The 16,439-nt window shown below is 37.8% G+C and overlaps 1 protein-coding gene across 2 annotated transcripts; it reads right to left on the bottom strand.

Moving 5' to 3' along the window:
• Positions 1–725: 725 nt before the first annotated feature.
• Positions 726–16,157, bottom strand: LOC113409796 (B- and T-lymphocyte attenuator). Of its 2 annotated transcripts, none has more exons than XM_026664001.2 (5): positions 15,077–16,157; positions 8,577–8,900; positions 5,906–6,073; positions 5,415–5,461; positions 726–1,140 (listed from the first exon to the last, which is right to left on the bottom strand). In XM_026664001.2, the coding sequence occupies exons 1-5, from the start codon at positions 15,144–15,146 to the stop codon at positions 856–858; spliced, it is 894 nt and encodes a 297-aa protein (XP_026519786.1). In that variant the 5' UTR covers positions 15,147–16,157; the 3' UTR covers positions 726–855. The 2 variants fall into 2 exon arrangements, with proteins under 2 accessions (XP_026519786.1, XP_026519785.1); XM_026664000.2 differs by having other exon boundaries at positions 726–1,143; positions 15,077–16,120.
• Positions 16,158–16,439: the final 282 nt, after the last annotated feature.

A 16,439-nucleotide genomic window follows, 5' to 3' on the forward strand; every position in this document is an offset into this window, starting at 1 on the left:
GGTTAGAATGTAGTATTGCAGGCTAACTCACTGCTCACTGCCAGGAGTTCGATTCTGACTGGCTCAAGGTGATTCAATCTTCCATCCTTCTGGGATTGGTAAAATGAGGACCAAGATTGTTGGGAGCAATATGCTGACTCTGTAAACCACTTAGAGAGGGCTTTAAAGCACCATGAAGCAGTATATAAATCTAATACTATAACTATTATATGACCATTTTGCTATATTGCAATACACATGAAATTGCTATATACATAGAAACCCCTTCATGTGGGCATTCCCTTCTCATGTGTTCTATTAAGGAACTATGCTGGAGGTATACCACCAGAAAGTATACCAGAAGGGTCAAACTATATAGGTCAACTGAGAAGCCAGACTAGGAGTATCCACAAACCCATTAATCATGAGAAGACAACAGAAAAAGAATCCCATAGTCGATTGGTTATCATCCGGGTTTACAAGGACCATGACTGTTGCTGTCCCTGGGGAATTGTTGAAAAGTGGGTTAGAGGGTTAGAAAGATCTAGAGACCTACCCTGCAAAAATCTTACCAATAAAATTTAATGGGAAGGATCCCAAACATGTCAGATAGGTTGCCCAAAAATAGGACAACAGGAATCCCAATTGCTGAGTCAGCTAGTGGCGTAAGCAAACCTCTGGTTATATAATACACGGAAACAGAGAGAGCAATTGCATACAAAATGTGATTCACTGTAACTATGCAGTATCTGGGAAATAAATATTTATTTTTTTCCAGAAAAATTTTCCAAGCAGAAACAGTCTGTATAAGTGGTGTTTATGGATAAGCTTGCTAAACCATACTAGAGAACATAAAACAATGAATGAGGTCCATCTTTAGCTTTTCAGTCTAATGATGGCATATTCTGTCAATTGAGTTTCTTCAGGGGGCTTGGTTCTCTGAAAAAGTTCTCCATGGCTTAATGTTGCATAAATAACTGAGTCCTCTTTATATCCTGATAAACCTTCATTGAACTTCATGGAACTTAGACTGGTTCTAGATGCCTTCTGGTAATTGTCTTGATTCCCACTGGAAACTTGAAACAAGCCAGGCATGGAATCTTCAATAAAAATGGCTCCCTCATCTGACTCATGAGTTGTGCTATCAGTGCAGCGTTGGGTCTTCTTACAGCAATTATCAGCAAACATCACAATAACAAGAAATAGAGAATTCAATAGATAAGTATAGTTAGTTGTCAGCAAACAAAAGAGCAATTACCAAACAATTCAATTATCCAGTATGATGTTAATTTTAAAGACTTTATAAAAATAGGAACAAAATTTCTATATCCAGTATGATGTTAATTTTAAAGACTTTATAAAAATAGGAACAAAATTTCTATAGAACTGAACATCCTACATGGGGAATGTGTGAAAATAAAAAATGGTTGTTCTTTCCTTTTGCCATCATCATCCATTTTCCTAATATTAAAATTGCAAAACACTCTGGTAGCACAAATTCTTTTATACAGTCCAGTGTGATGTAATGTGCACTGATGGCCTGTTATAAATCATTAGAAATATAATATTTAGTAAACTATTGACTCAAAGTCTTAAACATCTTAAACTGTGGATGAATGGAAAAATCAATCATTGTACAAATGATAACATTCTGGAAGTAAAGCCTTTATTTTCATACTATATATAATCTGGAGAAGTAGACAGAACTAAGCTAAAACTAAGGAAAAATTTTGTAATGATGAGAGCAATCAACCAATGGAACAACTTGCCTTAAGAAGTTGTGGATGCTTTATCCAAGCAATAGAAGCTATATATCATAAGCAAACAGCAAAGGTAATGATAGAGGGAGAATTAATGGACTCTATTGATATAAGAAAAGGAACAAGACAAGGGTGCCCACTGTCACCTTTGTTGTTTGTGTTAACCTTGGAAGTGCTAATCAGAAATATTAGAAAAGGACATAAAAGGACATAAAAGGAATGCAAATTAAAAAAGAAGAATTTAAATTGCAAGCATTTGCAGATGATCTGGTTCTCATCTTAGAAGACCCACTAGAAACAGCATTAAAATTGATAAAAAAGATAGTGGTATATGAGAAGATGGCTGGTTTGAAAATAAATAAAGACAAAACAAAGATTTTGACAAAGAATATGTTATCAAGACAAAAGGAAGAACTGGCGGATGTATTAAAAATCCAGGTCATGAATAAGATCAAGTACTTGGGGATACATTTGACAGCAAGATGTAGTACACTAAAAGAGAATAACTATATTAAACTTAAGCAGCAGATAGCATTAGATTTGGTGAAGTGGGAAAATTTACAACTGTCATTAATAGGGAGAATATCAACAATCAAGATGAATATATTGCCCAGAATTTTATATCTGTTCCAAACAATTCCAATTAGGCTTGGAAAAGATTATTTTGAAGATTTAAATAAAATTGTGTTGAAATATGTATGGCAAGGTAAGAAAGAGAGAATAAAATTACAACTTTTGCAAGATGCTAGAATAAAAGGGGGATTTGGTTTGCCTAATTGGGAGTTGTACTACCAAGCTACAAATTTGATGTGGGTTAAGGAATGGATAACATTAAGAAATGCTAGATTGTTGACACTAGAAGGACATGATCTGTTGTTGGGGTGGCATCCTTTTTTATGGCATAAAGGAACTAAAACACAGGGGTATTTCAGAAGACATTATATACGGGAGTCTCTGTAGTTAAACTGGGAGAAGACTAAAAGGCAATGTTATTTGAAAATTCCAGTCTGCTTATTGACTATTGAAGCTTTTTCCTATCCTATAATATAGAAAAAGGAACAAACAGTTAGATATGGTGAAATATTGAATGAAAAGGGTGAACTTAAATCTATGCAAAAATTAGAGGATCAAGGTATAAAGATGAATTGGTTTTCATATGCGCAAATCCTTGAATTACGCCGTCTTGAATTCTTGAATAAATTGAATAAATTGAAGTCTTGAATAAATCCTTGAATTCAAGAAAACCTTGAATTACGCCGTCTTCGGTCTGATTTAAGCATGGTATATAAAATCATACATTGCAATGTCCTACCTGTCAATGAATACTTCAGCTTCAACCATAACAACACAAGAGCACACAATAGATACAAACTCAAGGTTAACTGCACCAAACTTGATTGCAGGAAATACGACTTCAGCAACAGAGTGGTCAATGTCTGGAATACTCTACCTGACTCTGTAGTTTCTTCCCCAAACCCCAAAAACTTTAACCTTAGACTGTCTACTATTGACCTCACCCCTTTCCTAAGAGGTCTGTAGGGGGCGTGCATAAGCACACCAACGTGCCTACCGTCCCTGTCCTATTGTTTCTCTTATTCTTCTTTTATTTTTCTTATATGTACCCATTTCATGTATTCACAACTATGTATACACTTATACTTATTATCTTGTAAACAATTGGCAAATCAAATAAATAAATAAATAAATAAAAATAAATACATTCAAGGTATGATAAAGATTCTAAAACAGAAGGTTTCTATGATTTAGATAAGATTTTGACAGGTACTGATGAAAAGGTGATTAAAAAATTGTATGGATATCTATTAGAATTTAAACTAGAAGAAGAACAAGTTAAAGAAACAATGATTGCTTGGGGGAAGAATTTCGGATATGGGATTGATCTAGAGAAATGGCAAAAATTGTGGTCTCAAAATTATAAAATGACAATGTCAACAGCATATAAAGAAAATTTGTATAAGATGTTTTACAGGTGGCATTTTCCCCCCAACAAGAATAGCAAGAATGTTCAAGAACAAATCTGAAAAATGTTGGAAATGTCATCTAATACCTGGCTCATATTACCATATGTGGTCAACTTGTGCGAATGCCAAAAAATATTGGACAAAAATCCACACATGGTTGGAAAAAATGACAAAAAAGCATATAGATTTGAAACCAGAGATACTTTTATTGGGAATTTTACCTGAAATATATAATAAAGAATTGAAATATCTGATTGTAAATGTATTAACAGTGGCTAGGATTGTATCTGCCAAAAACTGGAAAAATGAGAGGAAATTCACAGGAGGAAATTATTAAGAAAATATTGGAATGTGCTGAAATGAGTAGATTGACATTTGAAATCAGAGAACAAGATGATAAACAATTTTATAAAATTTGGGATCTATTCTATCAATGGTTAGACAATAAAACATGGTAATGAAATATGTAGATTTTTAGAACATAATGAATATATAAAAATGTATTTTTTTTATTATATCTACAAAATGATTGTAGGATAGATCTGAAATGATAATATGAACTGTCACAAAACAAATTAAATAAAATATGGATTATCTTGTAAAACATGAATGAATAAAAGTATAGTCAAATGATTGATTAATAATGATATTAATGTATTTTGGAATATTTGATTGACAATATGAGAATATATACAATGTAATTGTAATTGAAGACTACGAAATGGAAGCACAAAACAATTTGTAAACCAACCGACACACTGTATGTATATATATATGGAAAATGGCTTGATGTTTTTATGTTTTGTTTGTCTATGTTTTCTTAAAAAACAATAAAACTTTTAAAAAAAAGATTGAATAGGAAAAAATATATAACTGTTTTAACCTATTGTTTAAAGTTAAACTGTAACTTTTAATTGTAAACCTATTTAAGATTTCTATTCCTGGAAAGCAGTAAATAAATGATTTAAATCAATGAAAAAAAAGAAGAAGTTGTGGATGTTCCATCACTGGAGGCTTTCAAAAAGAGACTGGACAATATTTTTTCTGAAATGGCGTAGGGTTTCCTGCCGGAGTGGTGGGTTGGGCTAGAAGACCCTCAAGGTCCCTTCCAACTCTATTATTCTATGAATAACCAGTTTGGTCTAATGGTTAAGACACTAGGCTAGAAAGCAAGAAACAGGCCAGAACAAAAAAGCAAGAACTACAGGGGTAGGGGAAAGAATATGGCAGTTAGTAAAATATGAATTAAACCCAAAAAAGGAAGAGTGTGTGAAAGAAAGAAACTTAAGGTGACACCACCTTAATTCTCTTTCATATAACTGTCTGATGTCCAAGAATCTGTTACTGTAGTCTATAACAATAAAGTAAAAATCAATGTTTTCTTTTGAAGTCTATTTCCCGACCTGGCCTACACTGAAAAGATATGAGAAGATTGTAAGTGGAAAAACATGATTATGTGTATTAAGTATTTGGAGGTGAGACAGGAAAGGGTGATATTCAATGAAATGTTCCAGTGTAGGTGATTCATTTTTCCCCCTTCAATTCCTCATCATCCTAAGACTAATGAACAAAAAATTGGTTTTCCTGCTGATCTCTCTCCATTATAAAAAGTTTTATTTAGCTACATCTTCAGTGGCACATATATGGAAAGATGAGAATAAAAAAATTAAAGAGATGCTAATAACAAACATACCCGGTTATTTCCACTTTCTTGGCTTTTTACTTTCTGGGTGTTTTTTACTGAGAAGGAAAAGACAGCATGTTGTGAAAATAATCTTACAATTGTTCATAAAGATATTTTCTCATAAAGGAAACACTTCAGTATCTTTTTAAGTAAATCAAAATTGTTTCTGATATAAAGATTGTTTATTTGAAATGTGAATGTCCTTTTTCTCTTCATAGAATCAGACATTAATATTTGAAATCAACAACCTTTACTTAAGAATTTCATAAGCATCAACTAGGTAGCCTAATTAATGCTTCCAAACACATACAAAATAAATTAAAAGATGAGTTGAAAGCAAAAGGCAGAGCTTGGAAAATCTCTGATTAGAATAGAATACTTTATTGGCCAAGTGTGATTGGACAAGGAATTTGTCTTGGTGTAAATACTCTCAGTATACATAAAAGAACTAACTGGAACCAACTGAGGATTGAAATAATGAAATTATTTATATACCCTACCTTGATGCCTCCTTGTGAAATAGAGCCATCCAAAGTAACCAACAATGAGGAACAGAGTACCAAAGGATGATATGGAATAAATCATAATCAACATCTTGTTCTTTTCAGCTGGCTTCTGATCTTCTGTTGTATTTGTAGTATTTAGAAACACTGATGAGTTACTGTGATCTATACAGAAAGTGCATTTAAAATTTCATTAATATTCAAAGCAATAGCAGCATGATTTTTTAAATAAAGCTGGTTTGTTGCCATTTAGTTTAAAGAAGTTCCAGGATGCACTGTAGATATAATAGTATCAATAAATATAAAAAGTCAGAAAAGTTATGTGAAGGAATAAATTGCAGGTTGAAAGAAAATGTGTCAGGAAAGATCTTAGTGTTGAGGATGGGGTTTTATAAGTATTCCTATTTACCAGCATTATTTTCTGTGTGTGAAGAAGTCTCCAAAGCTATTAATAGGCCTTGATTTCCCTGACCCAATTCAGCCTTCACAATTATTTTTAAGCTTTTAAATATTAAGACACAAGACTTTATCTATGGAGATTTTCAGTCATATAGGTCATGGTTGTCCCAAAGGTGCTTTTTCAAAAGATAATTGGACTTTGTTTTTCTTTGAAGATGTTTCTCTTCTCATCCAAGAAGCTTTTTCAATTCTTCAGAACTGGATGAGAAACAAAACATCTTCAAGGAAAAACAAAGTCCAGTTGCCTTTTGAAAAAACACTTTTGAACACCAGACTATAAATCACCCAGATTTACATCTTGTAGCAATTTGCAATGTGTTTGCTTGGTTCTGATGTGTAGTACTGTGTGAATACAGCTATTATGGTTATTACTGTAACTTTTATAGGCTTCTTATATGAATATGTTCAATTATCACTAATATAGCAATAGCAATAGCACTTAGACTTATATACCACTTTACAGTGCTTTGCAGCCCTCTCTAAGTGGTTTACAGAGTCAGCATATTGCCCCCAACAATTTGGGTCCTCATTTACCCACCTTGGAAGGATGGAAGTCAACCTTGAGCCTAGTGAGATTTGAACTGCACTCTAATGGCTCATGATGCCATCTACCATACTGTCCACGCTCGTGCAATGTTCAAGTCCATGTAAATTTGGCCTTGAAGGGAAAAACTAAAATACTGAGTTCAATCAGGGAAGCAATTTGAAGATTGAACATAAGGAATTGAAATATTGTATTTCTTACTAAATAACAGAAACATTTGGCGATACGAGAACTAGTTTGCTGTAGTAGTGAAAACACTAAGCTGGAAACTGTGATTCCGTGAGTTCTAATCTGGCTCTAGGCACATAGACAATTGGGTGACCTCAGGCTGGTCACTCTGTCAATCCTGGAAGAAGGCCATGGTAAATTATTTCCAAAATCTTGCCAAGAAAACTGCAGAGACTTAGCCAGGCAATACTGACTTGAAGGTCCAACACACACATGGGGAGAGAGAAAGAGAGAGAGAGAGAGAAGTTGTCATTGTTGGAAGATGGAAAACAAACAAATCAGCCCTTAAATTAAACTCAGTAAATATACAGTATTTTGACTGCTATTACAACAACAAAATTGGAGTTAATTTGTTCTGCTTTGCAAAGCAGTTCCAAAACAAGAGAGCAGGTATTAGAAAGATCCTCTATCATGTTAGTAATGAATGCTAAGGCCTGACATTGGAAAAGTTTAATAATCCAGATAATTTAACAAAACCCATGCAGGATGCTATGGAAAAATGAACTTTTTTATGTAGTCTGCTCCTAAACTGAGCAACATTTTGTAAGATATAACTATTCCTCCAAACTGTGCTTGGAAGTGGACTGAATGAAGTTTTTATGTTTTCTATCACTAGTCTCTGTACCAGTTGAAGTTTCCAGATACCTTTCAAAGGTAGATTCACATTAGGTTTCAAAATTATGTAATTGGAACCAGTGGTGGGATTCAAATTTTTTTACTACTGGTTCTGTGGGTGTAGCCTAGTGGGCGTGGCAGGAGAAGGATACTATAAAATCTCCAGTCAGAAGTGGTATTTGCTGGTTCTCTGAACTTCTCAAAATTTCTGCTACCGGTTCTCCAGAACTGGTCAAAACCTGCTGAATACCACCTCTGATTGGAACATTTATTAACCAGAACTAACATATCACGGAACAGATATAGTACTCTACTACTTTTTAACTGTGTGAATATAGGTTTGGCAATCTAAAAAAACTGGATATTTACATTCAGGCCTATACCTAAATTGTAAACCAGAATGTGATTTCACCCTCAACAGAAGAAATTTATATTCCCTGAACATCTTGTTCCAAGATTAGCTTTGTTGGTTTTATTTTAAGCTTAAATTTATTATCCTTATCTAGTCTGTTAACTACATTAATCACTTATTTAGAATGAAAACATAGATATTTAAAAAATGGATTAAAATAGTTTTTTTCAGTATAGCATAGATAATCATATTGTTGATGATACTGTTGATTTTTTTGGGCAAAATAACAAAAAAGTCTTTAGTGGATAATATCAGAAGATTGAATAAATTATTAATATTATAGTGTCTGTCTCTTTCCAACTTCATAACTTGTCCTACTCCTGAGGCATTATGCTGAACTATGTTGTGTGAAGATTGGTGGCTCGAGAGTTTTAAATGATAAACTGGATAAATATTACCTGAAAACTTACCTTGAACAATTAATTCTACAACATGACTTGCAAGATTATTTTTTCTTACTATCGCTTCACAACGATATTGTCCACTGTCATTTTTATGAACTGATTGAAAATTCAAAACAAATGTATTTTCATTTTTCCAGGAAATGGAATGTTCTTTTTCATCCTTCAATATATGGAACGTCTCTTTGCTCTTGTTCAGCATATACCAATTCATTTTAGGCTTTTTGCTGCAGTAGGTCACCGGGCACTCTAGACTGGCTGAGTCACCAAGATTTTTATAGTATTTTGTACCTCTTTCAATAGTAATGGTGGTGCAATTATCATCCTCAGAATCTGAGAGAGAAAAGCAAGATGGAAATTATGTTTTGCATAATGTATGTATCTCAGTAGTAGCAATATACGCAATATCTAACAGACATCTTTTATCACTTTTTGTGGGGATATTTTTTTTCCTTTCACAAGTTAATTTTTTTTATAAGTCTTATTTAAATGTCAGGAATACATAGGCTTTTAGAACATGATGATAATAAACTTTTGACTTCAGTAACCAGTAAACATATTTAGAATTATGCAAAGTTGTCTTAGGATTTGTATTGGCTTTGGGACTACTAGTTTGTTCACAATAAAAAGTGCTACCATTGCTGAGTGGTCAGAAACAGAAATCCAGGTAGGAAAGTCCAAAGGGTACCACATTAAGGACCCAAATTTATGAACAGTCTTCTTGACAGATAAATAAACTTCCCCGTCATTAGAACATCTAATGAGGCTTCTGTTCCCTTAGACTAGGGGTCTGCAACCTTAAACGCTCAAAGAGCCATTTGGACCCATTTCCCACAGAAAAGAAAACACGAGCCACAAAACCTGGGTGGACGTGGCCAACTAGATGTCACTCACTCCCACCCAGTCACATGACACCCCCAGCCATGCCTTCTCAGGTTTTGTAGCTCCTGGTATTTTCTTTTCTCTGGGAAACTGGTATCTCTCTCTCTCATTTCTCTACTCTCTCTCTCTCTCTTTCTCTCTCTCTTTCTCTCTCATCTCCCTCTGCCTCTTTCTTTTTCTCTTTCTCTCACTCTTTCTCTTTCTCATCTCCCTTAGTCTCTTTCTCTCTCTTTCTCCTTTTCTCTCTCTCTCATCTGTCTCTGTCTCTCTCATCTTTCTCCTCCCCTCTTTCTCCCTTTCTCTCTCATCTGTCTCTGTCTCTCTCATTTCTCTTTCTCTCTCTCTCATTTCTTCCCCCCTTCTCTCTCCCTCTCTCATCTTTCTCTCTTTCTCCATCTCTTTTTCCCTCTCTCATCTCCATCTCTTTCTCTCTTTTTCTCCTCTCTCTCTGTCTCTCTCTCTCTCTCTCATTTCTCTCCTATCTCTTTCTTTCTTTCTCTCTCTCTCTAGAGCCGCTCATTGCTGACCCCCGCCTTAGACAATGTGATAGGAACCCAATACCGTGTTTCTCCAACAATACGGCCTCCACCAATAGGAAGGCCCAGCATGTTTTATTGGCATAAAATCAAATTAAGCCCCTCCCCCCAAATTAAGACCTATATTAAACATGCGAAATAGGGAGGAATGGCGGAGGGGGGGCTTGCCGTTAGGAAGTAGTTTTGTTGCATACCCGGATATGGTGCTGCCTGTGTTGACTTTGGCATTGGTGGGGCACTTCATTTCAGGAGACCTTCCTTCACCGTTGCTTTCCCTTCTCCCTTGCTGCCGTGGCGGTTAGAGCAACGCCGCAGCGTTTGGCGCAGCTGCATGCAGCCAGCCAGGGCTCCTCCCTGCAACCGGAGCCCAGCGGACACACTCGGGTTCAGGCACTCCTGTCGCTGCCTTTCCTTCGCCATCAAAGGCAAAGCCAATTCTTTTAAAAACGATGCCCTACTACCGGTATGACAAAGCCTCCCCTGCCTGAGAGGGCAGCCCAACCCCACGTGGGGAGGCGAATCTCCCGGGGCCGCAGCGCAGGATCAGCCCACCCGGGAGAAGCACCTAGCCGCCAGCCCTGCCTGGCGCCAGGCAGAGTGTGAAGAGCTTCGCCTGGGGCACCCAGCGCAGCTGACAGGCGGGCCCTCCTGCCCGGCGGCGGAGCTCTCGCCAAGGCAGCGAGCGCCTCCCCGCTGGACCCTCTGCTCATCCCATCAGGGCCGCACCAGAGCTGTGCGGGCTGGGCAGAGCCGGGAAAGCGAGCTGCGGGTGTGCATCCTCCTGCTAAGCGAAAGAGCAGGGCTGACTCAAGCTTGGCTTCCTTCCCAAGTCCCTCCAGCCCAAACCCGAAGGGGCCACCGGAAGAGGCCGCTCGAGGCAGTGATAGCACCCAACCATCTGTGGACAGGGAGGCAAGGCGACAGCCTGCGCTGCGTCCTCCTCCGAGCTGAGCCCCGCCGAGTCAGCGCCTCGGCCTGATGCCCATTCCGCTGCAGCAGTTAGAGCTGCTGGCACATTTGGAGATGCGTGGGGACGGGGATGGGCTGGGTGATGGGTGGAAAGGATGGGCGGCTTTGGGCTTTCTCCGCCGGCCAGGGAAGCAGCGCTGCCATCACCTCGCCTCCCTGTCCGGGGATGGGTGGGCGCTATCACTGCCTCAGGCAACCTCTCCCGGTGGCCCCTTCGGGTTCGCGCTGGAGGGACTTCGGAAGGAAGCCAAGCTCAGGTCGGCCCGACTCTTTTGCTTGGCAGGCAGGCACGCACCCACGGCTCGCTTTCCTGGCTCTGTCCAGCCCACACGGCTCTGGCGCAGCCCTGGTGGGATGAGCGGACTGCCGGGAAGAAGGGCCCGCCTGTCAGCTGCGCTGGGTGCCTCAGGTGAAGCTCTTCGCGCTCTGCCTGGCGCCAGGCAGGGATGGCGGCTGGGCGCTTCTCCCGAGGTGGGCCAATCCTGCGCTGCGGCCCCGGGAGATTCGCCTCCCCACGTGGGGTTGGGCTGCCCTCTCGGGTAGGGGAGTCTTTGTTGTAGTAGGTCATCGTTTTTAAAATAATTGGTTTTACCTTCGAAGGCAAGGGAAGGCGGCGACAGGAGCGCCTGAAGCCGAGTGTCTCCGCCGGGCTCCAGTTGCAGGGAGGAGCCCTGGCTGGCCGCACGTGGCTGTGCCAAACGCCACAGCGTTGCTCTAAATGGCACAGCAGCAAGGGAGAAGGGAAAGCAACGGTGGCAGAAGGTCTCCCGATACGAAGTGCCCCACCAACGCCGAGGTCAACATCCAAGCTGTCTTTGCCCACCCACCTGAGGATGCAAGGGGGGGAATTAAGTCACCCCCAAAAAGATGGCCTAGCCGTTTTTTCGGGGGTCAAAAAAAACACCAAGGTTCGGCCTTATTTTGTGAGAAACACGGTAGCAACAAGTAAATTTAAAGGCCCCAGGCCTATTCCAGCTTAAGTCTCTCAATTATCATTACTCACCACCTCTAAAATAACAGACGGAAAAGTTTGCTTCTTAAAAAACAACAACAACTAATTAAAGGTCTATTTTTCAATGTGACAGCCAAGTCAATTAATTCCTTTTCTTCATCCCCTATTTGACTTTGAAGATCACTTTGCTAAATAAATGCCCAAAGCTGATGGTATAGCTGTTACTGAAAAAAGCAGAAATGATTAAAAAGTCATTGCAAATACTTGAAGGCTGAACTAAAATCAGGTGTCTGAAGTTTGAGAATTGAAACCCATCAGTTACTTATATCAGAGTTCCTCAATCTTCCCAGTTTTGCAAATCGTGGGGGAGGGTGGGGAACGGGATGATTCTATGGGAGTGGCCAGCAAGAACATGCAGCTTCATTTGCATGAGCAGTATGTACACACATCCGCCGCTCACACAAATGGAGCGCGTGTGCACATGCTTGTTTGCTGCTCATGCGAGTGAGGATGCGTGTGCATGTACTTGCTGTTTCCATGGCCTGGTTACAAACAGATCACAGCCCAGTAGTGGGCCATGGTCCAGAGGTTGGGGACTCTTGACTTATATAATTTTTGGGAGATATAGAAAAAGAAGTTACAATAGGTGAAATAGTACTTTTGGTGGTTTATTTGTGCTAGAAACTGTGTAGGTTTAAAGTAGAAACGATTCATGTTTTCAGACTTCGGGGTTATTTTGTTGGCTGTGTGAAAGTATTATTGAAATTTGCAAGAGAAAAGCCGAATAATTCTCTTGTGACGTTTCACATGAAATATATAAATAGTCTGTGAAACTAAGTTTGGATTATTTTTCTTTTTCTTTTTGCCCATTCCGGTGTTACGTTTAAAAATTTCTTCCTGTTTTGGGCCTAATTGCTAGTGATTAGTGATTATGGTGAGGGTACATACATTCACAGAAGTAACTGTCAATCATTAATCAATAACTCTAATCTTAATACTTGGGGGCAAGGACAGTGGTGGAATGAGATATCAAAATAAGTGGATGTAATTTATTGATGAACAAAACTTGCACCAAAGAAAATAATTTGGGGAAAAAGGAACAAGAGCCTCAATTTGTATTGCAGATAAGGATATTAGAAAGGGACAAATACGAGTAGGAAAGAACTAAAATCATCTTCCCTTTCCAGAACTAAAAATATATACTGTAAGTTCTCCTCTTACAATTTCAATTCCTCATATGTAGTATGTGAACTCACTTGAAACAACTAACCTTTGTTTTTTTCATGTGGACAAGAAAAGCAGAAGTTAAAGGAGAAGTGGAAGCCCATATAAAGCCATATTTTAAGGGGAAGCAAAATTCCTCTGATCAAGACAGAGAAAACACTCATATGTAAGCTAAGCCAGGGATTCTTAAACTCTTTTGTGCACAATTCCCTACAATGATAAATATATTTGTTTGCTTTCCCCATTAGAATTCATTTCTGCTGCTGGCTTGAGACCAGGTTCCAGCTATGCTAGATTAACGTTTGAATACTTTCTTTCCAAGAACCAAAAGTCCACATTGGCTGGCTGATAGCAATGTGTACATCTGGGAATGGTGAAGACAGACTGGTAGGGTAAACCCATGTGGAAAGCAAGAGAATTTGATATTAAAATATCTGGAAACTAGCAGTCTGCTATGCCAATAAAGCAACCATTCAAAAGACCCAGTTTGGTATAGTAGTTAAGGTGTTGGCCTAGAAACCAGGAAATTGTGAGTTATATTCTTGCCTTAGACACACAGGTTGGATAGTTATGGGTCAGGCACTCTCAGCCCAGCCCTCTTCACGGGGTTGTTTATGAGGGGAAATACCGGTAGGAAGAAAAAGGGGTATTAGTTATATTTTTTACCTTGAATTATATATTAAAAAGTGGGATAAAATCTATTAATTATTATTTTGTCATTAAAAATTCCCTTTCTAGATCCGCCTTCCCTTCCAATTCACATCTCATTCCAGGCCAGCCATCTGGCTTTACAATCATGCCCAACTTTGCTCAAGAAGTTTTGGATCTCTAGGATAAGTCAAAATTATTAGGGCCAACTATAATATTTTTTTAAAAACAATGCAAGTTGAAATCATCATAGATGGTATTATCATTCCTTTTGAGACTCTATTCTAGGGGTGTCAAACTCACATAGTCACAGAGGCATCACATGATGTATTGGGATTCCCCGCTCCCTTTGCTAAACTGTGGGCATGGCCAGTGTGTGATGCATCTGGCCCGTGGGCCAAGAGTTTGGCAGCCCTGCTCTATTCCAAATTCCCACATGTTAGGAGGAAGGTGTAAACTAGGGTTCTGCAAAATATCCCCAAGTGGTTTTTCACAGTGAATATTAATGGGAACTTAAACTTAAATCTATAAATTTGTTTTTCATAATATTTATTTCATGTTTGCTTTGATCAACTCTATTTGTGTATGTATGAACACACACACACACACACACACACACACAATGCAATAAACATATTTTTGCATTTTTGAAAAAATATGTAAACATTTACTGTGTTTGCACATTTCACAAATTAAAATCCAAACTGCATTTTTATTCATTGGCTCATGTTAAAATATATAAAATCATGTTAAAATAGGGGGCATGCATAAGCGCACCCTATTGTCCCTGTTCTAATGTTTCTTTTTATTCGTATCCATTTCATGTATTCATAACCATGTTTATACTTATACCTGTTATCTAATACTTGCTTGACAAAATAAATAATAAATACATAAATAAAATCTGTTAAACATTTGTTGACAAAATGCACTTGTTTGTAATTAACTTAAAAGAACTGGCCTGCTTTATAGGAAGCTACATTCTGATCAGCTGGACTTAGCTTGAGAAAATATACATATAATTGTGTATCTACGTTATTCCATCACATAAACACAAAGTGTAGAACTGAAAAATATTCTGTGTTGCTTTTTGTCCTGCGAAAGTTAATAACTTGGTCATAAATGTGTTTAGCAGAATTAGAATTTTTAGATGAAGATACTAAGCCCATATCTTGCTTCATATAGTCATCTAAATAGAGTTGTAGTTTTCCACGAGTCCTTATGCAGCATCTAGAAAGAGAATTCATGCACATATTGCTATTATTTTGAAGAAGATTGCTCTTAGTAGTGTCCCTTACCATGTGTCAATGAGTTGTCCACCATCAGCATCAGCAAGAGAAGCAGTAGTGCAACGTTGCCTATGTACATGGCCTGGAGTTATCCTCACTTCAGGGCCATTGTGAAAATGGAAGGGAATCTGTGGAACAGAAATATTGTCTTTAGCATCATTGAACATTCTTAAGTCATCTTTGAGTGCTCAGAAGTAGCGAGATCATGAGAAATGAAAGAAGGAAGGGGGTGGGAAAACGCTTTATCTCACACAAAGCAGGTTTTTTTTTTCAGCCCAGATCTTCCTGCAGTAGAATTGCTGCTCTTGGTTTCCAATCATAACCTTAACTGTTTTGTTATTGCTATCTTTTAACATCTCTTCCACCTTGTGAGAGGAACCACTGAAGAATAAAAGGAAGCAAACCCAAATCGAAGTAGCATATGTTAGTTTCAGATAACTGTTTAAAGATATTTTAAAATGTAAGGCTAAAAGGGTTTTAAAAATTGCTGCAATGCTTTGCTCAGATGTATCATATTTGTTAAACTTCATTTCAGGAGGTTCAATATAAACCGTGCTGGTCAATGCCAACAAAATTGCAGCTAAAAGGAGGCTTTGAAAATCAAGGCAGGATTATTAGCATCTTCCAAATCCTCCATTAAAACCAAAGTGAGAATTGATCCTGCTTGGTGATCCAGAAGTATTGACCAACATTTGTAAGAGAGTACATGTCTATCCATTTGATAGAATACCTGAACAGATCGGTTGATGAAATTAATTTTTGATGCTGTGCTGTGGTCCCACTTGAAAATGTATTAATATACCTCCTGGTTCACACATGATTTAAACCTATTATTTCTGTAACCATGGTTTATTAAACAAAACACAATAGACATGAAAACCTACAAACCATGGTTTAGACATCACACTATGGATTAGCATATTGCATAAAGCAAGGCCATAGAAAATAAACACAATGGTTCAACAGGATATAGTAAGACAAATCTCTTAAGAAGTATTCTTAAATAACTTTCCTTTTGGTCTTCTCAGAAGTTTTGGGAACTGTAATCCTGAAACATTTGGAAGGTAGCAAACCTAACTATTAATAACAATTAAATTTTCACAATTTACTGTTGCTCAGGAATCAACATATGCCCATCTATTCTTTAATATATTAGAGGATGTTTGGGAAACTTGCATAGAAAAAAAGAAAACTGAGGAAGGAACAATGTGCCCACAGACAATCCTGATCTTTTAATCACAGTTGAGGTTCAGAAGTATTACATCAAGATTATGTTAAGCAAAAAGGAGACTTTCAAACAGAATGAGCAAACGTTTCTAAACCTCGTGTTCAAGGTTTGTGGTTTCATGACTGAAAAAAATAATAAGCAAAT

Source organism: Notechis scutatus, chromosome 5, assembly GCF_049901735.1.
Source record: "Notechis scutatus isolate UNSWTSFEM ecotype Mainland chromosome 5, rNotScu1.2, whole genome shotgun sequence".
NCBI lineage: Eukaryota > Metazoa > Chordata > Lepidosauria > Squamata > Elapidae > Notechis > Notechis scutatus.

Bases quoted from the DNA above. Each gene is read 5' to 3' on its own strand.
- LOC113409796 (XM_026664000.2), bottom strand. From the start codon at position 15,146: ATGTACATAGGCAACGTTGCACTACTGCTTCTCTTGCTGATGCTGATG. The intron at 5,462-5,905 runs GTAGGGTATATA...TTTCCTTCTCAG, and splicing joins TTTCACAAGGAGGCATCAAG to TAAAAAACACCCAGAAAGTA. The intron at 1,144-5,414 runs GTATGTTTGTTA...AATTGCTGTAAG, and splicing joins AAGAAAGTGGAAATAACCGG to AAGACCCAACGCTGCACTGA.